This window comes from Leuciscus leuciscus (assembly GCF_965113295.1).
Source record: "Leuciscus leuciscus genome assembly, chromosome: 18".
NCBI classification, from domain to species: domain Eukaryota; kingdom Metazoa; phylum Chordata; class Actinopteri; order Cypriniformes; family Leuciscidae; genus Leuciscus; species Leuciscus leuciscus.
The window spans coordinates 16,092,913-16,118,861 of record NC_138742.1 but is presented as its reverse complement, the minus strand read 5'-3'; the positions used below and the strand labels follow the sequence as shown (position 1 = coordinate 16,118,861).

General features: G+C 37.4%; 2 protein-coding genes across 5 annotated transcripts in view; one reads left to right on the top strand and one right to left on the bottom strand.

Moving 5' to 3' along the window:
* nckap5l (NCK-associated protein 5-like) overlaps positions 1-11,192 on the top strand; it is a 30,000-nt gene extending 18,808 nt beyond the window's left edge. For 3 of the 4 annotated variants that reach the window (XM_082144549.1, XM_082144550.1, XM_082144551.1), the window contains exons 2-12: positions 793-921; positions 1,009-1,077; positions 1,730-1,768; positions 1,978-2,097; positions 2,439-2,528; positions 2,609-5,727; positions 6,356-6,491; positions 6,575-6,650; positions 7,518-7,817; positions 7,958-8,106; positions 9,075-11,192. In XM_082144549.1, coding sequence (XP_082000675.1) covers positions 802-921; positions 1,009-1,077; positions 1,730-1,768; positions 1,978-2,097; positions 2,439-2,528; positions 2,609-5,727; positions 6,356-6,491; positions 6,575-6,650; positions 7,518-7,817; positions 7,958-8,106; positions 9,075-9,326 — 4,470 coding nt within the window. In that variant the 5' untranslated portion in view covers positions 793-801 and the 3' untranslated portion in view covers positions 9,327-11,192. The remainder of the gene's footprint in view (positions 1-792; positions 922-1,008; positions 1,078-1,729; positions 1,769-1,977; positions 2,098-2,438; positions 2,529-2,608; positions 5,728-6,355; positions 6,492-6,574; positions 6,651-7,517; positions 7,818-7,957; positions 8,107-9,074) is intronic. The other variant, XM_082144552.1, reaches the window with a different exon arrangement.
* A 354-nt stretch (positions 11,193-11,546) lies between these two features.
* Positions 11,547-21,119, bottom strand: ctdsp2 (CTD (carboxy-terminal domain, RNA polymerase II, polypeptide A) small phosphatase 2). The gene is made up of 7 exons (XM_082144559.1): positions 20,507-21,119; positions 15,809-15,960; positions 15,315-15,416; positions 15,088-15,144; positions 14,311-14,403; positions 13,948-14,133; positions 11,547-12,914 (listed from the first exon to the last, which is right to left on the bottom strand). The coding sequence occupies exons 1-7, from the start codon at positions 20,565-20,567 to the stop codon at positions 12,789-12,791; spliced, it is 777 nt and encodes a 258-aa protein (XP_082000685.1). The 5' UTR covers positions 20,568-21,119; the 3' UTR covers positions 11,547-12,788.
* Positions 21,120-25,949: the final 4,830 nt, after the last annotated feature.

Here is a 25,949-nt window from a genome sequence, read left to right as displayed (position 1 = left end):
ATTTTTATTTTTCAATTTGACAGGGATGATGCATAGAACTGTAGAAATTAAAATTTTAATTCAATAATTTAATTTCGTTTTCAGTTTTGTCACATATTTTGCGTACAGTTTTCTATAATGAAATTGTTAATCTGGTTTTAGTTTTCATTTTTATCATTTTTGAATTATTTAAAATTGGCAGAAAAATGACTTCCATTCACCGGCAGTGTGTTTGTTCTGTAACAACTCAGAAAGTGCACTAGAATGTGTGGAAAGCTGGTTTACAGGTTGTTCAACCAATTGTTTATTGTATACAAACAAAGGGCTTAAAAAGTAAGAATCTGAAATTCTGGAGTCTGTAATGTGTTGCTCATTAGCACATCAAAGGGGTTACTTTAATAATACCTGCCTTCAAACAAGTTTTGCAAAACACTTTCCTCATCTTCTATAGGTTGGTCAAACAAGCAGTCCCATCCCAAACTCAAGTAGTCCACCACAGTTGCCATGTCAGGCAGCTCAAACATTCCAAGCAATGTTTTGATAGCGCCACAATTTTGACTAGACTTACTTGTAGTTGTTCCTGCATTTTAAACTTGGACAGAAGAATGTACTTATATTGACATCAAAAACATTTGACACCTTATCTCTGAGAAATATTATAAGAAATAATAATTTGTTACGTTTACATAGTGCTTTTCTTTCACTCAGAGCACTTTATGTAGTGGGTGGGGGAATTATAAAAAAATTGCACAATAAAAGGCTATTTTTTCTTTATATATATAAATAAAAATACTATCTCTTTCTTCTTGTTAGGTAAAGACAATGTCGGAAGAGGCCCAAAATAGAGTAGATGAGGACTTTGAGTCTGAGGAGGGTGATCTTGAGTCCTATCTAGAGGAAGAGAGTAGCAGTGAGCTTCTGGAACGAGTGAGAGAACTTCAAGTAAGTGCCATATACTTTAACCAAGAATACCGTGTTGTTTACTTTTCTTCCTCGACTTGCTGTTTAAACTGTTCTATTTTTGTACAGGCCGAGAACTCTGCCCTTTCATTAGCAAACGAGAGTCAGAGAGAAGCATATGAGCGATGCTTGGATGAGGTGAGTTAAATATTGTTTTTTTACCAAGCCATACATTTGCCTTCCTATGGAGATTTGCAATGGTTTTGTCTAATGCAGACAGAAAAATTAGATAAATAAAATCATAAAGGCCCTTATATACTTCAAGTGAAATCGAAGATGAACAAACTTGTGTAGCGTCATTTCTTCCATAATCAGACCAAAATGAAGTTCGTTTTGTGTTTGTTTCGGGAGTTCGAAACAGCTTGCAAATCTTCTGAAAGTTCGCTCTTGCTGGTAAACACCTTCGTACTACCATTGGTCCATGACGATTATGCCATAGGTAGGTGTGCTCTGAGGATCCGGCTTCTTTGACGTGGAAATCTTCTTCAGTTAATTTCTTCTGTTCAGTCTGTCGAGGTCAGACGTCCGCGAGTAAAAACATGGATACACTGGAGAGCTTTACAGTAGAAATTGTAATTCTAATTGAAAGAAGTACTGTAAGTTTTTTTAAAAGTTTTTTTATGTTTAATACTGCAAAGCTGCTTGCTTTTAAACAATCTATTGTATACAGTGCTATATAAATAATGTGAGTATATCAGGGCCTTTAGTCAGATAATGATTTCATTAGTCAAAACCGTTAGTCAAATGATACATAAAAAGTGTAATATTTAATTAATGTGTTTGTTTTTAGGTGGCCAACCATGTTGTCCAAGCGTTACTCAATCAAAAGGTAAAAACTGTGTGGTTTTGCATCAGGAACATATCTATAAAAACTTTATTTGAACTGCAAAGTCTAAAGATTTATTTATATTTAATTTATTTTTATTTTTATTATTCATTTAATTTACATTTTTGATAATGATTTTTAAATATATCTATTGTATATTTTATAAGTGGTATATATTTTTTAACATTTTATGCTATAAATTATTCTTTTAGGATCTCAGAGAGGAATGCATTAAGCTGAAAATGCGTGTGTTTGATTTGGAGAGGCAGAACAGAACACTGTGTGAGCTCCTGCAGGAGAAATTGCACAGTCAAGCATGTGTTCATACGCAGGTAAATGATTAAATCCTTCAAAATATGATGGAAAAATGCATAGTGCAAGACCTATTTTAGTTTAAAGTGGATGTTTTCACAAAACATTCTTCAAACTCCACAGGGATGTCCTATTAGGTTTGTTTGCAAAATGAAGAAAATGGCTCAATTAACCTCTTCCTGTTTAATTTTCCTGGTCTGTTTGGGCAGCATTTTATTTTCTTGTGACCTCAAGGATTTTGTCTGTAAACAGGCAAAATATCTTTGTTGTGCATGCATACTTGTGATAATTTTTTTGCATAAACCAGTAATTGATTCATATAATAAGAAGCTTAAAGCTTACCTGATGTGTCTTATCAAAGCAGCCAGGACCCTGTCTGGAGCACATCGGCGAGCTGCAGCACAGTGAATCTAACAAAGTGATTGAGGCTCAGAGGACTGCACAGGCCAAGGTAGAAGCCGTACACAAAGTCTTTGTCGAATCTGTTTTTTATGACAACTTTTCCTCATCCTTATAATTTTGGTTCCACAGGGCAACAGCGAATGTGCACAAAATTGCATACCTGAGACCCAAGGCTCATCCACGTCCATGGAGGCCATGTCTCCGTTTTTGAAGAAGAAAGCACACATTTTGGAGGTCCTCCGTAAGCTTGAAGAAACTGATCCGCTTCGGTACCATCGTTCCTCTGGAATTCCCTCGATCTGTGACTACAGCCAGGCTCTTGCCTCTAAGGAGGCTGTATTAGCCTGCAGAGACAATTCATCCAGGTGCAATGCACCCAAAGCACATTGTTCCCATTCCTGCCCTGATGTTTGCACACATCAGCATTTGAATGGAGGAGAGCACAGTAATGTAAAGTGTGGTAGTTGTAGCACATGCTTGATGCTGTCCAATAAAGATTCAGTCAGCTTAGCCAAGAGTAGCCACAATTGTTGCACTTCAGCCCCCATTACCATCGATAACCTCAATTTGGCTCGGCCCGATTTCCAAGAGAACATGGAAATGCAGAGTCTCGTGAAACCTGCCACAGGTACAAGTGAACTGTTTGTAAATAGGGCATCTGGAGATATGTCCATTCTTTCAGCAGAGCAAGGTCTTAACCCACCGAATGATCCCCACCCATTAGAAGCCCCTGAATCATACTCAAGATTAACCATTTCAGAAAGAGATCAGCCCAGAGGAGTCTCAGGTCATGTATCTGTAGAAACAAGAGACAAGAATAGGTTATCTGATTTTCTGCTCGAATCTCAGTCCAACAGATCAAGCAGCAGCACCTGCAATGAGACGATTTGTGATGATAGCACAATTGATGTGGCACTGCTGGACTCTGACTTGAAGCACTTAAACGCTGTAGCGCCACAAAGACTTGAGAAAGAAGAGTTTGCAACGAAAGAAGACACTGACTGTGTCTGTCAAGCCAGCATAGCCACCTCAAAGCTGCCTACTCTTGGACTCAAAGACAATTTACAAAATACACACTGTGAGATGGACAGCATTGAACCAGTCCACAAAGGTCTGTTATTTTCTCCCAATGAAAATCATACTGCCTCAAAAGTACTGGATGATATCTCTGTCCCTGTGAAAGACACCCCATCTGACCCTCAGTCCATTAGATCGAAAGTTACGGTCAGCCCGAATCAAGTTTCCTGCCTTAGAGAGGTCAAGGCCTCGCCCTCCAAACTGCTCAAGTTCCTTAAAATACCCACTCTTGGAGAACGTACTGCATTACCTGCTCCACCTCGTCTCAGTCCTCAGTTGACTCGTAGCTCAAAGATTCCTTGCCGGAGCAACAACTATGAGGTGCACAATTCGCCTGTAGCCACGCGAAAAGCCACCACAACAGAGAGGCAAAGACAGCTGCCCCCTTCTAAATCAGAGTCCCACTCTGCTCCAACTTCTCCACCCCAACCTGATGATGTTCCTGCACCATTGCCAAAAGAACTTGGCTGTGGTATCCCTAAAACAAGTCGAGTAGCCAAACCTGCACAAAGTTCTCATGTTCAAAAGACCCCTCAGAAAATTCCACTCTATGAAAACGTCTCGGATATCTCCAAAACGTGTGGCACCGATGTATCCCAGCTGCTTGGAGAAGTGAGCTCATCTCTTCAAAATTCCAGCCCAGTTAATGAAGGCGTGAAAGGAAAGCAGACAAAGTTTGGTATAGAGAGACCAACGAGTTTCAAGCAGAAGGATATCTCACCTGAGTCTGATTCTTCAGACCAAGAGGACAGCTCGGAGAGCCCGGTGTGGCATAAGCAAGTCAATCATCGCAGTCTGCCTAGCCAGTCATCATCCCAGAAGGCTCAAAGTGGGATTAGCACGAGGTCCAGGAGCCAAGAGAAAAGCGAAATGGTTGATAATGATTCACAGAGCTCCGAATCACCTTTTAAAAGGAATGATCCACCGCCTGTTCCTAAGAAATCAGGGATTGGTAGACATTCAGGTGAATCAAGTCATTCTTTTAAAGAACGACTGGCTGCACTTGGCAAGTTGAGGAACCCGGAGGAATACACAGCTTGTCCTCCGCTTGCAGAGAAGAAAGAAATTCAGTCTGCTGCAAGCATACCAACACAAACTACCGATAAAAGCAAAACTGCTGACAGAAACTCTGATTGTAAATCAGGAGAATATAGACTTCCTAAAAATACAGATTCCATTGAAGATAAATCATACCATTCAGTTCATCTTGATGGTGCAGTTTCGAAACAACAAGGAGCCTTTCAGCATGTTGAGCAAGCTGTCAGGTCTCTTCCGTCTAGCACATTAGTCTCCAAACTTGAACATGAATCCTCTAGAACATTCCTAGCCAAGCAAGAAAGCCCAAAATCTAAGATGCACCCACCATCTACTAACCTAGAGGCTGCGCAGGCTTTGCGCAGCTATGCTAAGAATACAACACCCCATAGCCTTTCGTATAATGCAAAAAATGTCACTGGTCCCCAGAGTGGCAGCCCCAATAAAATCCCACTCAAATCACCAACTAAAACTGTGCCACCCTCTATGAACCGAGATGGGAAGCCTACTCAAGAGTTTCAGAGGTACATGTCCAAATCTGAGGACAGAAGCCATCTCAGGGCCAATAAGAAGAAGAATTCTTCCTATGGAGAGAGTCTTCCTCCTCCTCCACCAAGGCCGGTAGAGCCCGTTGAAGAAAAGAGGCACTCTGCCCCCAGCCCACAGTCTTCTATCGAGCAGAAGGTCATGAAGGGCATTGAGGAAAATATGCTGAAACTGCAAGAGCAAGATAAAGGGCAAATGGTTGAGGTCAAGCAAAAAGCTTCCAATGGAATTGCCAACTGGTTTGGTCTGAGAAAAAGCAAGTTGCCAGCTCTTAGCCGTAAACCAGAAACGTCGAAATTGAAAGATGATAAGAGAGAATGGAAACTCAATATATCCTCGGTGGGCAAGGATTCCAAGGGGGCTGTGAAGAAACCAGAGAGTGAGAGCCTAAACATTTCTATGCTGATTGAGAAGGCGGAGGGCTTGCATAAAGCTCTTGAAGAAGAACGGGCTTATGTGAATGGAGTGGCCTTGGACCGACAAGGAAAGGGACATTCCTGTGAGGTGGTGATGGACCAAGCCCAAGGCCAGCTGTCTGTTATGTACAGAGGAGTGCCATCTGACAACTTCATGCAGCAACTGCTAAACCGGTAAGTACAAAACAACATATACAGTAACTGATTTTATTTAGAAATTTATTTTAAAGATGGCATGGCATTTCAAGCAGGAAATTCCACAAAAAAATGTATTTGCCAAGTCCCATTTGGTTTGGTACAATGCATATAAATGTATAATATATAAATTAGTTTATTATTATGTATAATATTTTCAGTTGTATTTTCAGTGTTTTTATTCTAAGACATTTTCTTTTCATGCATGAATCATAAAAGCAACCCAGAAGTCAAAGACAACATAAATTCCATGTGAACTTAACCTTTAAGTGCAGAGTTGTAGTGCTGGTTTTCAGATGATAAAGGTTAATTGAAATAACTGATGAATGAGTAAGGTGAGAAAATGTGTTTTGAGACATTATTTGAATATGACTTGTGAGTCAGCTGTCATATTGGCTCGGCTTCTGCATATGGCTTAACAAATTAGAGAGAGAGTTCAACCCAAATTTAAAAATGTACTCGCATTGAAACTAAACGTTTTTTTTTTCTTCTTTTTTTTTTTTTTTTTCTCTGAAGCTTTTCTGAGGAACAGACTGAAATTTTAATATACTGTTGACAAACAATGAACAGTATTTTCACATCAATTTAATTCTGATTCTTCTATAAGGGTTGATGGAAAGGACACTGGTGGCATCAGTATGGCACATCGACGCCTCTCGTTTGACTGTAAATCCAGACCTGTATTCAGTCACCAGAGCGCAGGCATTGCTAGTCAGACAAGAAGCAGTGATGACATGGAAAAGGTAAAAAGTGAAATTCATGAATATAATGTACATTGTTGTTTTAAAAGTACTTTAATGTTAACTTGACTATACTTTTTTCACAGGTTTCTGCGTTACTGAGCAAAGACATCACATCAGATGAGAACCTGGCTGAGACGATTCATCATGAACATTTTGCAGGTAAGGCATGATTACAATGCATGACATCATGGCTTTCAATGTTTCCAGAGGCAGGAATTTTCATTGGTTAGCATGTAGCAACAAAAACGGGTTTTAACCTGTCACTGATGATGAATAATCTAGGTGCGTCTGAATTTCTGTGGCTCCCATATGTGAGTCACACAGCAACAGATGTGTGGCAAGCATTATTTGAAAGTTTAGAATCAGAATCAGAATCAGAATCAGAAAGAGCTTTATTGCCAAGTATGCTTGCGCATACGAGGAATTTGTCTTGGTGACAGTAGCTTCCAGTACACATACAATATAAAGTGACAAGACAAGTGACAAGTAACATAAGTATAAATAAAAAATAGAAAAAAATAAAAATAAAATAGAAATAAAAGATTATAAATAAATTATAAATATATATAAAGTTATAAGGTGCTATAATGAAATGTCTGAGGGAAGTATTGCACATGTTTGTTTCACAGTAGGGGAACATTTAAGTGTTCATGAGGTAGATGGCCTGGGGAAAGAAACTTTTCCTGTGTCTGGTTGTTTTTGTGCTCGGTGCTCTGTAGCGTCGACCAGACGGTAACAGTTCAAACAGAAAGTGTGCTGGGTGTGACGGGTCCAGAGTGATTTTGCGAGCCCTTTTACTCACTCTGGATGAGTGCAGTACTTTGAGTGAGTTTAGCGTATGATCCTTTGTCATGCAGTGCTACTATACATTAAGCACAATCATTCCTTCCTACCTACCTACATACATGCATAAATAATATTCATGTATATAATATTCATGTATATAATAATCATACATTTATTTATATGTATATATTCATGTATTATTTATATAATATTCAATATACTTTTTTTTTTTTTTTTAAGGATCTGGAATCTCTACACACACCCTTGACAGTGGCATTGGCACCTTCCCTCTTCCTGACTATAGTGCAAATGCTGGTTGCAAAAGCATTCCCAAAGGGAAGGCCCATGGGGAGTGTGACCCTTCTCATCTCCAGGGAAAACATGGCTCAGGGATGAAAATGCCTCATAAGGCCTGGACTTTGGAGAGAGAGTTGTCATGTTTAGAAGAGGATTTTATGGGGGGTCAGGATTTGGACCATCACACCAGCATTTTGGAGAACAAGATCCCATCCAGCCAGATTGTAAACATCGTTCATGAAGGTATATAATACTTTAGCTGTCATTTATGTTTAATCAGTTATGGGAGTTTTCAATAAAGAATGATCATGCATGAATTAATTGGAAGGAGTTCCAGGGGGTGTTTTTCCCCTCCATTTCTCAGCTTTGATTTATCTTTTCAGGCACTGATATCTGTGGAGCACCTATGAAAATGGGGCCTACAAAGAACTGGACTTTCCCAAACCTCAAAGCATCTGCAGAGCCGTCTGAGGTTTATCTTGGCGTTGGTGACGGAGTGGAGCCAGTGAGTCATAAGAGTTCATTTAAGAGGGTGAGCATCACTTTAGATCCTAGTTTCACCCAACAAGACAATTACAGTACAACAATGCAATCCAATTCCCTGTTTTATTAAACATGTTCAAAAGTTTGGGAACGGTCATTTTTTAACAATGTTTTTGGAAGAAGTTATTCTCTCCTAGGCTGCATTTATTTGATTAAAAATATTGAAAAACATTAATATTGTGAAATATTACTACAATTTAAAATATAATTTTTCATAACATAATTTGTTTCTGTGATGGCAAAGCTGAATCAGCATCATCACTCCAGTGTTCAGTGTCACAACATGGTCCTTCAGAAATCATTCTAATATTCTAATTTGTTGCTCAGGAAACATTTCTTATCATGGTGAAAAACAGTTGTGTTGCTTAATATTTTTGTGAAAACTGTGATCCAATTTTTCAGAATTCTTTCGATTCTAAAGTTCAAAATAATCTTTTGTAACATTATAATGTCTTTAATGTCACGTTTGACCAATTTAGTGTATCCTTACTGAATAAAAGTATTAATTTCTTTCAAAAAACATCTTACTAGCCGTCAAAACATTTTACTTGCTTAGTAGTGCATCTCTTTTAGTATAACATAGTAAAGTTCAGTAGTGTGTTTGCTTTGATTACCTTTGCCACCATCTAATGTTCACTGAAAGTTCATCTTTAAAAATGCTAATTATATAATAACAATCTAGCAAATCTCAAAATGAATTTCCATTTTTCATACTGTACGTTATAATGTTTTTGGGCCTAAATTGACTCAAATAATTTAAAATGACTGATTTTAGTCTGTTTATTGGTTGTATGCCAAACCATAAAAATAAATATCAACCAGAATTTTAATATCAGAGTATCATACAGATTGCAATAAAGTATTATTATGATTAATGAAATTATGAAAGTGTTATTATTAAGATAAGACTTTTCTGTCATGTACTTTTCATTGTTGCTCACTTTTTTTGTCCTGCAGCGCAACAAGGCTAGTGATTCCGTAGCCAGCCGTGAAGGAGACCCGAGAAGTCTTCCTCAACCCGGGCAGCCACGTAGAGGCAAAAGCCGTATTCCCGCAAACCCGGAGATGGTGAGGGACACTGGTTTGGAGTTGGTGAGAGAGAGACCTGACGACGGCCTGTCTCCAAGCCATCCCCAGGTCCTCGAGACCCCCGAGTCCCTGAGCGATTCCCTCTATGACAGCTTGTCCTCGTGTGGTAGTCAAGGCTGAAGTGGTTTCAGAGGGACTGAATGATAACCAGGTACCCACCTTTTTGTACCCCGATTCTCGTGACACTTCAAATATTTTTCGAAGGAGGATATTAACCGGATTACCCATTTTTTTTGACCGAGAAAAGCTCATGCCACATGTTACCCTCCATACACGAAATACCCACGTTTCTATCCTGATGGTTGGAAAGAAGGACTTTTACAATGTGTTTGTGGTGGTCATTTTAGCCCATTATAACAACTCTATCATCTCATTCGTGTTCTCTGTTTCAAGTGGTAGCAAAAGTAGTGACGCTCAGCTCATAATATTGTTAAATTACATTTCAAGGACGAATCCAAGCTCATCGCGACAGTCTTCCAGTTTTTAATCTCACAGAATGTTCTGGTTCTCATGCAACATCAGTGCACACTCTCTTTGGTAACATTTGTGTAAAGTTATTGGAAAGTGAATGTTAATATATGTGATTTTCAATTAATTTAATATGCATATTTCATTAAAAAAAAAAGAAAAAAAACATGCATCTGTGTAAAACTTGCATCAGCCGTAGACTTTTGATTCATTGTGTTTAAAGAAAATAAAACCTCGTAGCAGCAACATACAGTAAGTGCGATTCATATAAGACAGAGCTACAGTGTTCCACAGTGAATTATTATTTACGTTTATTTATTTATTTTCTTTGAGTAGTGTGGGAAGACAAGACCACCTTTTATTGGTTACTCCTTTTACGTTCTGTTCAAACGTGTACTGTGCCTGAATTTGTGTGTACGTGTCTCGCTGTGCGTCTATAGGATAGTTTGTTCTCCTGACCCGGCCATGACTTTAGTTTTTCTTTTTTTGTGTATGTTACTTGTGTTTTGCAATGATTTAAAGAAACTTGTGACTCATGACTTAATTCTGAACTGTGTATTGTTGGATTACCCTGCGTACAATCAGTGAACTTTAACAAAGCTTAAACTTAAACCCAAGAAGTTTCGCTCTGGCTGACTGGACATGAGAGAAAAATCATCAAATCATTCCTTTTTGAAAAGGTGGCTGATGATTTCTTTACTCTTTATGTTGACGTAGTAACGCTGACTCTGCCTTGCGCATCTTTCCACAGCTGTTAGAAATTACCCTCCTGTGAGCCAGGTTTCAGGTTGATTACTCAGCAAAAGGGGTTTTCTTTGGGAAATGGTCGTGTGTTTTGTTTTTTTCTCCCTCACAAACCCATCATATTTCTTCAGCATAAAGCATTTTTTGGTGCAATTCAAGTTAAGGTGCATTGCATGCATTTAACTGTGGCTAATCCTGTGTAATGGATTACAGGCAAAAAATCTTTCCATTTTCAAGTGGTTGCTCAAAAAGCCATAGGTTAGTAGATAAGTAGTACAACCCGAATCCTTTCCAATCTGTGCTGACCTCAATAGCTGTTTTTTAACGAAGCGACCACAACAAAAGACTAATTAAAAACATTCCCAAGCATATATACTTTGTCATTCGACAGTCTTTCCAGGCCTGTGTAAAATTTTTGTAGAGATAAATTAACTTTGTAGTCATCCTCAATCTTATACGCATGTTACTTAAAATTCTTGTTTTCTTTTTATAAGTAGTTTGTGTTACTATCGTAGTTCTCTAATTTGCCTGCCGTTATAACCTTTGTTATTTACTTTGTTGTAATTGTCAGGAATATTTTATATTAGTTTGGTATGTTTACAAAAGAATTTATGATGAAGTTGTTAATATATCTGTAAAATGTTTATATAAGGTGCTATCTGATTTTTGTTTTCACTCTGTCCTGCAAAAGCCATAAATGTGTTTTCATAATCTCCTTTCTAAGCAATCGCCATCACTCAATAAAACTCAACTCAATAAAAACCTTTTTAAGTACGTTTTTTTGTAGTATATTTATTACAGAATATGTGACGCATATCTTCCTAAACTGTGTGGTGGATTCTGGTGCCCCTAGTGGTCAAAGGAGGACGTACAACTTGCTTGTCAGATGACGGCAACAATGTATTTTCATTTGAAAATTTGAGATGCTCTATTTATTTTAATTTTTTTTCAAAATTAGATGTTTTAGGTCAAAGAATTTAAATGCTCGTTTTATCATTCAAAAGTCGATGTTATAAATTATTTGAATGCAATTTGCATGTTTGAATTCTGTGCGGCTGCATGAAAAATGTATAATAATAATAATAATAGCTTACAATGGCTCAATGAGAAAATGCAGAGAAAAAACAATTACATGTTGCACAATTTTATTTTATTTTATTGTCAGCAATATAAAAGTCAAAAATGTGACAACACAGTCCTTATCAGGGCAAAATTTTAACCAAAAGGCAATAATCTGCCCTTCGAACACTTGGGCTGTGTTTATAAAAATCATGGCCATTTTGAATATTTGTGCTACAGTAAAAACAAATTATAATATAAACATGATCATGTTTAAATAAGATGAAGCACAGAGGGTGGAGCATCTGGTCTGCATCAACAGATCATACAAAGATGGACATTTTCAAGTTCAAAGATGTATCATACAAAGATTTTCAAGTTCAACCAAATATACACATAAACGACAGCACAAGTAATTGTCTGCATAAATACAGCAGAGAGAAGGACAGTAACTGAACAAGATAAATCTCTTTGGTTCATTCTGTGGTGTTAATTCTGCTCCTCACATATAATAAAACCCCATCAAGTACACTTGAAGCAGATAGATAAGGTCACTTTAAGATGAATACAGGAAGGTATGTAGTTGTAATTCACGTGAAACAGTGTTAAAAACAGGTATTTTAATGCCATGTTAACGCATCTCAGTGACAGTAGAAAACTGTGCAGTTTAAACAAGGCCTAAAGTAATAAGACAACAAAGATGTCTGGGTGCTTGGTGTCACATTTGCATTTATGGAAAAACTATGCATAGCATGTTGGATAAAACAATGTGTATTCCATTTTTCCTGCCATTTCTCTGGAATACATTAGCAACACTTGTTTTCCTTTAAAGTGAATATGAATGGTGAAGATTAAAAAAAGTGTGAAGACGAGTTCAGGTAGAACTTGCATAGAGAGACTGGCCTGAAACTTGTGCTTCAGCTTCACTGTTGCGGATTACTGATGACTTAATTAGACCCTGCAATCTGTTTAATCTCCCAAAGGATGTCATCATAAACATAAAAAATAAACGAATAACAAAAAAAAATAGAAAAGTAAAAAAGGAATATAAAATCTGTAAATTGTTATTGCAAAAGGCAAGCTCAATGACTGAGACAAAGCTGGCCTCTGACCCCGATATTTATCATCACTAACTGTTTAAGGTCCCTCAAACCATGTAGCAAAACCGCATACACTTTGTGCTGAGCAGAATTATGAGCTTTGGTGTTTGTTTTCAGGTCAGAAGGCGGAGTCTACTGTCATATGAGCCGCTTGTGTGATTGGCAGTCAGTGCTACACATGGAGGTTCGCCCTGGTCTGGCGGTGTAGGGATTATGGACCCCTGAGTTGTTCGAGTCTGCTGTAGACATCATCAGCCTGACTTAACTCTTCAAATACTGGGATGAGGTGAAGCAGCTCAGTGTCCTCTGAATCATCAAACCAGGAGAGGACAGGAACCTGTTAAAGGCACACACAGGTTATTATACGCCAGTAGCTTACTGGGTTAATAGTAATATAATCATTTTGGGCTTATTATATGTACATATTTCAGAGGGTGAAACAACAATATTTTGTTACATATACAGCAGGGTCCAAAAGACTAAGACAGCATTGAAAATCTGTTTTATCATTTTGATAAAAAGGCATTCTGAATATAATTTCAAAACTTTTGAACATTTGTTAACATACATGTTTGATAATATATATAAAGGACATATATTTTGTACTTAAAAAAGATATATATAAAGGTTTGTTGTTGTTTTTGCATTTATTTGACCAAAATACTGTCAAACAGTACTACTATTACAATTTCAAATGATTTCTGATCAATTTAAATCAAACTGATTTCTATTTTAATATATTTTTACATTTACATTTTTTTTTTATTGTTTTCCTGTGATGGCAAAGTTCCATTTTCAAATGAAAAAACAAATGATCTGCACTCGCATGTGACTTAACAAATGCTAAAAAAAATATATATTATGCAACAAAGCACATATGAATTATTCAAATGTTTCATCAGAAGGCTAATTGCCGAAACGTTTGAATAATCCATATGTGCTTTGTTGCATAATAAAAAAAAATGAATAATTTGTTAAGAAGACACAAGTGAGTGTGGATCTTATTTATTTATTTATTTGAAAGCATTGATATTTCCACGGATCTACGCACCCAAAATGGTTGAGATTCTTTTTTTTGGAAAGCTCCACTTTCAGCCATAACAAAACAAAGTTTAAAGAAAAGCATTTAATTGAAATAGAAATCTTTTGTAACTGTCTTTACTGTACCTTTTTTTGAACAATTTAATGCATCCTTGTTAAATAAAAGTATTACCATATATATATATATATCATTTCTATCTATATATATCAATATCTCTATCTATCTATCTATAGACTTTTGGACTCTACTGCATATGTCAAATACAGCAAAATAAACAAGTGTTAAATAGCAAGAGGGAGAATCTACACAGCAGGACAGTGAAACCTACAGCATTTTCAGGGTGGAAGATGTATGAGGCAGGGGAGTTGTCCAGGATCAGGGTTTTGTGGAGCTCACGGCCGAGGCGACTCAGGTCTTTAACATAGCAGCCTTGATAGAACACACAAGATTCACGGAACAGCCGCGTCCGGAACACGCCACAATGATCCAGCAGGTCGGTCACGGGGTCTGCATACTACCAGAGCCATGAACGGGGAGAAGGAGGGATGGGTTAAGGAAAACTTGATACTGGAGAAGAAAATCAATCTGACACTACAAGGGCATAACTCTATAACACTAACTAACCAGCATCTAGTAAGGAATTTCAACCATTTTCCTAAAGAAACGTGAGATGTGATTCATGTTTTGATACCTTAGCAAGGCTAGCAGTGAACAGAACACATTCAAACAGTTCTCCCATCCTCTGGAGGAACTCATCCACGTATGGCCTCTTCAACACATACACCTAAAACACAGATGAGTTTGTTGTATATGAGACAAATGTATTTTAACGCACCACTTAAAGAGTAGAGACTTCAGAGTCAAATATAGTTTTTTTTAATAGAACAAATCACAAAATGTTGTGTTGTGCACTAAGGTGCGTTGAGTACTGTTGCTCGTAGCCTCCTCCTGAAACAAGTAATCAAGAATAGGCCGTACTAGTGGGAACTAACCTATCCTGGATTACTTGAACCAGGCAGAGGCCAAATGCAGATTTTCCAAGAAAAGTGGGTGGGAACAACAAAGATTTAGGAATATTTTAATGCGAGTTCAATCTCCACTTATAAAAAAAAAAAAGAAGTATTCTAACACTGCTTTTTTTAAATCACGGTTTTGGGAGTAAAACAAAAAAAATCAATGGGCAAATATATATATATATATATATATATATATATATATATATATATATAAAAAAAAATTTTCCAATGGGCAAATATTGTCTCTTGTGGTTGTACACAACATGACGTCGCAATCCTCCTCCACTGCTGAAGTGTTGTTCTCACATCAGTCCAGCAGATGGTGCTCATCATTCACTTTTGACTATAGAACAACATCTCCACTGTTTCCTCAAGCAGATGTCCTGCACACTTCAAGTCAATGCGCACTGGCAGGGTGTTTCTCACATACACAAACATTTATCAGATCTCACCTGGTGTGTGGTCCCCTCAATCTCCACAGGCACAATGAAATCGGCATTGCTTATTGGCTACAAAAACACAATGTGGATATGGTTAAGAACATTGCTGGGGTGAGAAACTGTTATTAACCCTGTTGTTTACATGCACATGTTATAGTTATCTATTCTGAAATATTCAGTTACACAGTATTTCCTTAAATCGTCAAATTTACAATATTAATCAGAGTTACAGGGTGTACCTTAAAAGAGCTATGCACCAGTGTTTCATCCAGATCTATGACCACACAGATCTTCCCCTGGTCCTGAGAGGTCACTTCTGGCAGCAGACGCTCTCCTGGTATCTACAGGTGAGACCAGAACACACAGAGGGTCAACAACACCAAGAAAAATGTATATTTGACTCACAAAAAAATAAATAAAGGGACTACTTGTTATACTTGAATGTAAAGTAAATATAATTTTACACATCCAGATGATAATGTTTTTATATTTAATATTTTGTATTACTCTACCCAAATATATGTGATGAAATATGATTTCATTAAATATGAATTGGTATTAATTTAACAATTTACATATAAAAATTATATAATATTTATTTAAAAAACAGGCACCTACAATTTACCAATGTAAAGTGAAACATATTACAAATCTGCTTAATCTTATCTTAATTTGTTTTATGTGTCAAGTATATAAACTAACAAAAAGTGTTGATTAATGATTGATATAATACTTTGGCAATGGTCCCATTGTCCTCGGGCGCTAGCAAGGCATCATGGGAAGGTGTCGTTGGCAGCTGGGCATCTTGAGCTCGAAGGCAACAGATGAGCTTTTTGAAGATATTCCGACTTCCAGGTTTCTGAGGCGAGTTTTTATTCACCTGATCTGTTTGAAAACAATAAAACCCTTTTTAAATGCATAATTTACATATATTAGTCCTGCTGATAATTGTTGTGCATAAACATAGCATAAAAAGGCTCATGTTGCGTGGTTTATAAAACAATCCCACTTGAATCCCATTAAGTGCTATCAAACCCCACTCAGAGTACATTAGTAAATGTTAATAAATATTTTCAATTAACCACTTTAGTCTCCAATAGATGACAAACAAAACTTGAATTCATATTCGCCAATCAGCTAGAAACATTTGCATCGAATGCGCCACTGAGGCTTGACGGATCTTTTAAATAATTCAGAGGACTGGAATGAAATGTATGTTTTGGTCAGTAAATGTGGCGCCTATCAACATCAAAATGACCAAATGCTCAGCCGCCCCTCTCCAGAGATGGCACACGTTGCACAGAAACAGAAAATCTGTTTTAAATGAGACTGCTGGCCACGGCTGGTATATGTTATATAATCTCAGAGGGCGGGAAAGCCCACACATTTCTGCTGTACCTTTAGAGCAAAACATACACACACACACACGCGCCACTCCTGCCATTTCATCACAGAAGAGCCTGGCAGAAAAGTGCATACGCCACAGACTTAACTCCTATCCACAGAAATAACACCTATGTTTTGTAACGCAACATCTGTAGCGAGCTTGGTTGTGCATTACAGAGGGGCTCCTTGCATATTTTCATATTTCTGCATATTTTTGCTCGCAAATATGTGCATGTAAGAGGAACATGATTTTGTTCAGACATGCCTGTTGAGATTCCCAAGAAGCAAAAATGAAAAAATGGCCATAAATGCTCTTGCAACATGAAAGTACGCGATGCAGTGATTAGAATCTGTTTTTATTCCTATGGTGATGTAACTTCAGTACTGGTAATCTTTTCTTTCTTTTTTTTTCCTCAGCTGAAGGAATTGACCATAACATGAGCAGGGGCTGATCCCAGGCGCTTCTTCTCCCTCTTGTTCCCTATGGGGACTTATGTAGCCATAGGAATCATCTTATGTAACATACGAGCAGCATGCACAGCAGAGGGAGGATGAGAGAAAATGGCCTCCTTCGTCATCATTTACTCTGTGCTGTATTTGCCCATCTGTACACTCTCTGATAACGCCCTGCTTAACAAAAGGACTCAGGAAATGGAGTGCAAGGAAAATGTATCCATGAATTCAAATGCACTTTCTTGAAAACATTTGTCACATGAGGATCAAGCGATATTGACAAGCTTTGTGAGCGGAGAGTGGAAGGAGTGTTTTGTTAAGGACCGTCAAAGGTTCTGTTAGAAGCTTTTAAGTGGTCAGTGTTTCTAGCTATTACACTTCTGCTCAGATCTGATCAAATGAGAGTGCATTTAAAAATTTTTTTTAAATCAATTTCCCAAAAGGCAGATGTACAAAAGAAAACGGCTATAAATCTAGCAGTTCCTAATTTCATCCTCAGTGAATTGTCATCTATTTTCCTAGATAATAAAAATCTACATGGCGAATTAAATGGCAAGCACGGATTTGAGTTTCAAGGGATTGTGTGTAACTGGAGTCCAAGGAATCTGTTAAGAAAACAATAACATGTTCTTGATATTTATAATTGGACCAGCTAAATTCGTTTTTTTTCTCTCAGTTGTGTTGCATGTATCTAACACTGGTATAACAGCAGCAATGTTTTCCTAGACAAAATGTCTTAGATTTGGTCTGCAACAAATCGTTTTTAGACATAACGCATTACCAATACATATGGAAGCGATTTTTCAGGCATTCAGATTGTTGCCTGAGCACTGGCCTAAACTGAACACATTTCTAATGCACTTAAATATCAAAATGGTTTTCCTGATTAAAAATAATAAAAATGCTCAAAGTAAGAATTCACTGAGCTCTTAGAGCACATACAGTATATAGTGACAGACCGCATTTTCAATGAGGTTAATAAAAGATTTGGTCATTTTGAGAATATCTGTCTTTGGATAGTACAATTTGTTATAATTAAATTGAATTACGTACGTAGCCTATATTTGGCATTACATCGCCAGTCTGTCACCCTGATTTCTAGATATCAGCCTCAGTATTGGTTGTTGAAAAACATCCATATTGTCTGACCATTATATTTCAGCTAAGTATTGATTTTCATTGCCTATGAACATGGATTGTATTTTCACTCGGTTATGATGTACAACTAAACCATGATGGATACTCAGCTAATGACAAGCTAAGACATAATGGTCTACTACATTACACATTTCTAAACCAGAGTTCTTGCTTGATTTGAATACTATTAATGCAATATATTCAACAAAGTCAATTAATCTAATTTCACAAGGTAATATAGCAAATATATATATACACAACTTTACATAAACATCACAATTATTCTTTGCATTTGGTAGGCCATCTGTTTGAGGGGGTCAATGATGACGTAGAACAGATCTATTCTGTTATTCAAAAAAATAAAAAATAAAAATAGCTTGAATACATAGCTTCTATGATATTTTCATGTTTTCAATTTCTGAATTAAAATGAATTTTGATATTTTATTGTGGGGGTTAAGGTAAAAAACAAAACCAAAAAAAAACGTCTAGGTAGTGTAACTCTAAAGATCGTAAAAAAAGAAAATAGTCTCTTTAAAAAGATTAAATTCTTAAAATTAGGCATACATATTTATTATTATTTCTCCAAAATAATATTATTAATATTTGAAAAACTTCTAACAGATAGTGAGAAGCCATTTTGTTGTCATGTCATACAACACAGGCCCCCTTTAGACTGTGAATTGCAGCCATTTCATTTGTTAAAAACATAACTAAGACACATTTTAAGCACTTTTTTGATATTCAACATGACTCATACATTTATATTTTTGCCTTGAAAAAATATCTTTGAAAATGTTTTTGAAGTTGAGTACACTCATATGCAAGGTGAAAAGACAGAATGTAGTGCTTTTTACATGGTTACACCACTTGACCGTTTCAGAGTTATTGAATCAAAATATTTGCACAAAATGTTATAATTTTATTTATTTTTTTAATGAAACTATCATTAATACAAAGATTATGCCTTAGAAATGAAATGGCACACATGTTTTAAACTAAATTTGTAAATTGATTTAACCTTTTTATATTAATGTGTCTTACATTTGCACTAATGCATCTGTTCACATCCTGAGCACCATAATTCCTGAGCCTTTGCTATTATGGCCACAAAAAGAAGGTCACACTGGACACTTGATGCCATCAAGTACAAACTGAGTTCAAGGGGTCTTCAAGGAATTTGTGCAGACTTGGCTTGGCTATTTTCCCAACATTATGGCAGCTCGTAATTCACTAGTACAGATCGTAAACATCTGTAATAACAGCCTAATTGACATCAGTTAAGTATGGTCATACTGTTGATATCGTATTTGCGTCAGATCTAAAATAAGCGCACAGCTCTGCGCATATTGACGAGACATGAGAAAAACACTGGTCAAAACACCGCGAGGAGATAGACTGACCAGCCAGGTAGTAAGTAAGGGGTTACAAAATGGTTACTCTCCGCATAATGGTTATTTTCCGCATAACACTGTGGCCTTTCCTCGTTAAACATCTAGATAAGGCCTTCATTAACCGTTAATGTTTGAACGTGTGTGTGTGTGTGTGTGTGTGTGTGTGTGTGTAATGGTAGCGTCGCGCGGCAGATGGAGGGCGTGTGCTGCTGTGAGGGGTGTGTTGTGCATTCCAGCGCGGCACCTTGCGCTCTCCATTAGGCCGATGTTTTTCACATTTCAACTCGATATTTTGTACAGTTTTACTTCAGAAAGAGCGTGAGATACGCGAGTGTAGGTAAGTCGATTAAACAGAAAATGTTTTTGAAACACAATCCGCATAACGTTAAAACAACATGTCACTCAAATTATCCATTAACCAAGCGATGAAACGACGTCCACAGAAGAGGAAACAACAGTGTCTTAACGTGAATCATTGGTTACATGTTTGCTTTAAAAACACCAGATTCTATTGTGTAAATAAATTAAAATCGAAATAAACAAATAGAAAATAATAATTTATTAATATACATCAATTACCGAATACAATTTTTTTTAAATCAGCGAGAAAAACGTCAGATTTCTGCAGGTCGCCTAAAATCTTTTAAAAAAACCTGATCATATTATTAGGTAACGTTAAACATTCAGCAATGCCTGAATGCAACAGAAAAACATGTAAATAATAATATAATTAAGTTACGCTGATATTTATCTTAAGTACGCTACAATGAAAGACAAAGCGCTTATGTGTATATATATCCTGAAATGCGATATTTATCTTATTTACATTTCGCTGTTCGGAGCGGAATTCGTTAAGTTTCAACGGTCGGAACTTAACGAATTCCGCTCGCGACTGTGACATGTCAATCAGCTCAATATGACAAATAACTGTCACACAGTGCGAGCATCGAACATGCTCGAATCGCACATCGAACAGTGTGACGCGAAAATGGCCAATATGTGATCGTTAGAAATGACAGCGCGGAAACATCACCATTTAGTATGTGACAGCGCATTGCCTACCTGTTTTCGAAGACAACCGAGAATCCTCTCTCTGCACTTGAGTGATGATAGAACTTTCCATCTAACAAACGCACAGCCCTTAACGTCCAACCAACCTTTTCCAGCGACAAACAGTCGGTCCGCATTTAGTGGCATTAAAAGCTAGCGAGGCTTGAAATGAATAATTTCAGTTCGCACAAAAATATCTCAAACCTACGGCGACAAATTATTTTGATATTTATTTATTCCCGCCTTCTATTCTCTTCCATATGGGAGGGGCATGCCACTTTGTTTTTGTTTTATCTTATCTGCTATTTTCTAGGATTCGCGTCTCGGTTACTTTATCACTCGTATATTCATCCATAGCCCCCTCTGGTCTAGGTAAAGCCCTCACTTTTTCTCCAACAACATGGAGAATCCAGGCGAAAGAAGAAAAACAACCGAGGACATGGGGCAAGGACGGTTTCAAGTTCCCCTTACTACAGATAAACAACCCCGTAACTGGGGTAGATCCAAAATAGCCTTTTAAAAAAAGACACGACCAATTCGCTCAGATGTATAATTTAAGAAGATAAGAAGCGAAAATAGTCGATAATTGACGATTTTTTTGTTTTTCCGTGTATTGTTTTGCTTTGGACGGACTCGAAGGGGCGCCTTGAAACAGCGGGTCGTTTCGGATTGGATCACCAGGAAGTGGGAGTAGCTGAAGCATTCTTCTGTTCTGCACACTCCACACCGAAAACATTCCAGTGCTGGTTTTGTCGCAAATCAGTATTCAGAAGATGTAGTCCTATTAAATCTAAATTACAGTGTCGGAATGCTAATTTAATAATGAGGGAATAGCAAAGAAAATGAGTGATGCGATTCAATTTGTAATATTTGTTTTCAAATAGCATCACACCTAATCCACCCATTTTCCTACTGATCCTCCTCATCACTGTAGTTGTGATGATGAGGATGAGGATGATGACGAAGAGGATTAATGAACGCTATTTGTCATTTCTCAATGTATCTGTTTGTATTATTAGTTCACAACTCGAGTAACCTCTGTGCTAAAATAGGCCTAAAATGAAGCCCAATCAAATTATTAATTAAATTATATCAAAGTTGCTTTGAATAATATACAAATAAATTGAGTGCTGAATACTTTGTTTTAATTACTCAAATTAATGCAAGTGTGTTTTGATTCCAGCATGAGAATTCCTTTAGGTTATGAAGTATGGCATTACTAAAATCTTTTCGTTAATCAAGTAATTAAATATTAAATCATTTTAGATTAGATAACAACTTTGACAACATTTCATGTCATGATTTGAAACATAGTTGGCCAAGGCATCATTGTAAAACTGTCATTGGCAGCTGTGTGAAAAAAAAGATGCATAATTTCTGAACTATGAAAGTTGAATGACTTTTGACCCGCCCTAATTTCCCTGTATAATGCCAACACAACCCATTTAGGTGCTAATTTAATGATGCAACTAATTATGTCCAAAAAACGTGCAGCTGCATTTACTGCAATTAATAATTTCCATGAATGCTGCACATTTGTTTATTAGTCGAGGCAACATATTGTAATGCATGTTTTCAAACAGAAACAGAAGTTGTACGCCCTTATTTCTATCATTTTTTTTTATCTTTCAATCAAGCGAACAGAGATAGAGAATGGTAAATGTAAGTGATAAAAGAGCCACAGACTTTTTACCAGCCTGAGTGCCCAAAACTCCTATGTTGGAAATCTATTCTATTCCCAAACGGGACCAATTCTATACCACAAAACCAAGACATAAACAAGAACTGTTTACAGAAATGTGGAAGTTGTGCAGATGTCAGATATGTGACTAAAATAAGTGTAAGCCGGAGAGTTCCAAAACATGTTCTGCTTTTGAAAAAGTGTTTTTGCAATTCTGCAATGTGTTATGGGTGTGGGTGTGTTTTGTTTTCTTTGTATTTTTGGGTTATGTATTTCTCTTGGTTTTGTAGGTGGCAGCGGAGATGAGGGACACCTGATTCAAATTAGGAGGTGGAGATATACGTGTTATGGTTCCGTGCATGGGGGGGCGTGGGGGCTTGGGGGGTGGCGTACGGAGAGGTGACATCATCTACGGCTGGCCTCTTGTTTCCTCGCTAAAACGGGATCTAGCGTCTGTCGGCATTTTGGGACATTTCAGATGGCATAAAATGTATTATTGCACTTTGTGAAACCCTTAGAATTATGTAATACACCTTATTCATTATATCGATCATTTGTTTTGATTTCCCTATATTGTTGCGGCCACGAGTCGGCCGTAACAAATGGAAGGCATGGGATCACCAAAGAGCCCTTGGGTTCAATATCAAACCATTTCAAACAAATATTTTTTACAGAAGGAAATAAAGAAGATAAGAAGACACCAAAATATGCTTTTATGGAATAAGAGAAGCTTTTTAAATTCTGTATCATTAATAGCAACATAATTAGCTTTTTTTTAATATGTAACAACACTTTATCGGTCCATTGCAAATTCAAGCTTTTATGTGTTACTGAAACTTTAACGCCACTTCCTTACTGTAGACAGTGGCCCTTGTTTGTCCTGTCGACTAAGCATTCCTCAGAGGTCAAAGCTGAGAGATAAAAATGACAGTTAATGAAGCTCTATCTTGATTTAACACGAATCGAGATGCGGGCGCTCTCTAAAATGACTTAATATTGAAATTAAGTCAGCAAAAGCTGGTTGAAAAAATGATTACAGTCACTCTTGTAAGGTAGAAGTAATCATAGAAATCATTGGCTTTCACGAGTAAATTCGAATGATTCAACTAATTATTGTCCTTTTGTGTAATTTGTTTTCACAGGAGAAAGGCATAAAACGTGATATTTCCATTACTCGTTCCATTTCTCACAATTTACATTTGCAACAATACGTAAAGTGCAAAAATGTGTGCTAAGACTCTTGTAGAATTAATACTGGGCTCTTAACAACTTGTTCCTCTCAGATATCTTCTGAAGCCAGGTAGATCCCTTTGGTAAATCAGTAAAGTAACATCATGGAGTTGTACCTGCCCGAAAAAAAGTACATTAAACCCAAACTGTAATCCTAGAACTTGCCCTAGCCCTGTGTTTTTATAAGGTTACAATTCTGGATTGGTGCCTTGAATAAGGACAGGGTGAAATTAGAACCTGCTCTCTAACACTCAAGCATCTTTGGTGTTTACCAAGACAAGCAAACAAGAAAACTGACAAGCTGACTGATCAAACACAGTGATCCGATGCATTCAACAATACGCGACTGTTCAAAAGTTGTTGTTTTTTGGGATGTTTTTGAAAGAAAACTGACCAAAGCTTCATTTAGTTGATAAAAAAGTGAACACATTTTTTTTTTTAAACAACAACAAAAAAATACAATTTAAAAAGTTTAAAATGCAATTTATTCCTGTGATACCTATAAATGTAATAATACAAAGATGATAAAATAATATAATATGGAAGCAATTTTATATTTTAATAGTATAACATTAAATGTAATGTTATAAGTAAACATAATAACACTTGTCTTGCAGTAAACATAGTAATTGTTAACTAGATGCGAAAGTTCGTCGAGACAAACTTTAAGTTGGCTTGAGAAAGTTTGGACCAGAACGTTTTTTGCTAGGCGGTTGCTAGGATGTTGCTATGGTGTTGCTAGGGTATTTTGGGAGGTTGCTAGGGTGTTCTGGGTGGTTGCTAGGGTGTCCTGGGTGGTTGCTAGGGTCTTTTGGGTGGTTGCTAGGGTATTTTGGGTGGTTGCTAGGCGGTTGCTAGGGTGTTCTGGGTGGTTGCTAGGGTGTTTTGGGTGGTTGTTAGGGTATTCTGGGTGGTTGCTAGGCGGTTGCTAGGATAATTTGGGTGGTTGCTAGGGTCTTTTGGGTGGTTGCTAGGCGGTTGCTAGGGTTTTCTGGGTGGTTGCTAGGGTGTTTTGGGTGGTTGCTAGGCTATTTTGGGTGGTTGCTAGGGTCTTTTGGGTGGTTGCTAGGCGGTTGCTAGGGTATTTTGGGTGGTTGCTATGGTATTCTGGGTGGTTGCTAGGCGGTTGCTAGGGTATTTTGGGTGGTTGCTAGGGTATTCTGGGTGGTTGCTAGGCTATTTTGGGTGGTTGCTAGGGTCTTTTGGGTGGTTGCTAGGCGGTTGCTAGGGTATTTTGGGTGGTTGCTATGGTATTCTGGGTGGTTGCTAGGGTCTTTTGGGTGGTTGCTAGGCGGTTGCTAGGGTGTTTTGGGTGGTTGCTAGGGTGTTTTGGGTGGTTGCTAGGGTATTCTGGGTGGTTGCTAGGCGGTTGCTAGGATATTTTGGGTGGTTGCTAGGGTGTTCTGGGTGGTTGCTAGGCGGTTGCTAGGGTGTTATGGGTGGTTACTAGGATGTTTTGTGTGGTTGCTATGGTGTTGCTAGGGTATTTTGGGTGGTTGCTAGGGTCTTTTGGGTGGTTGCTAGGCGGTTGCTAGGGTGTTTTGGGTGGTTACTAGGATGTTTTGTGTGGTTGCTATGGTGTTGCTAGGGTATTTTGGGTGGTTGCTAGGGTATTTTGGGTGGTTGCTAGGCGGTTGCTAGGGTGTTTTGGGTGGTTGCTAGGGTGTTTTGGGTGGTTGCTATGGTCTTTTAAGGTGGTTGCTAGGCGGTTGCTAGGGTGTTTTGGGTGGTTGCTAGGATATTTTGGGTGGTTGCTAGGGTGTTCTGGGTGGTTGCTAGGTGGTTGCTAGGGTGTTCTGGGTGGTTGCTATGGTATTCAGAGCGGTAGATAGATAGATACACACACACACACACACACACACACACACACACTCAGAGTTTATGAGTTTAGAGTTTATAAGTGTATAAATTGATGAGTTTATAAGTGTACAAGTTTTTGAGTTTAGAGTTTATAAGTTTAAATGAGTTTAGAGTTCAGAGTTTATTAATTTATGAGTTTAAGAGTTCATAAGTCTATGAATTCATGAGTTTATTAGTTAATTAGTTATTCAATTTAAGTTAATTAGTTTATAAGTGTATGAAATTAGAGTTTATTAGTTTAAATGAGTTTCATTGGCTAATATATATAGAATGGCAGTTTGATTTAGTTTTCAAGGGATTTAGATTTGAATTTTTGTCGGTTGGTGAGTTTGAATTTTTTTAGAATGCCCAATGTTAAGTCAATGGGACTTTTTCCGAGTTTTGATCGTCATTTGTAGGAAAACCGTAAGTCCGATCAGTCTGAAAAGATATAGCATAAAACTTCAGATCAGTTTGAGTGTCTGAGCCGAGTTTGGAGTATGTAGAGTTAAAGCTCTAGGGCGAGTTTGAGTCAATAGTTTCCACAGAAGAATAATAATAAGTTTAAATAGGATTTCAATATGTTGGCTTTCTCAAGCCAACTTAATTAAAGACTTTAAAAAGATAGGTGGAAAACAGTCCATCGTATCACAACATGCCGAGATATCTTCAGGATTCATTCAGTCGTCAGGCTCTTTGTACATA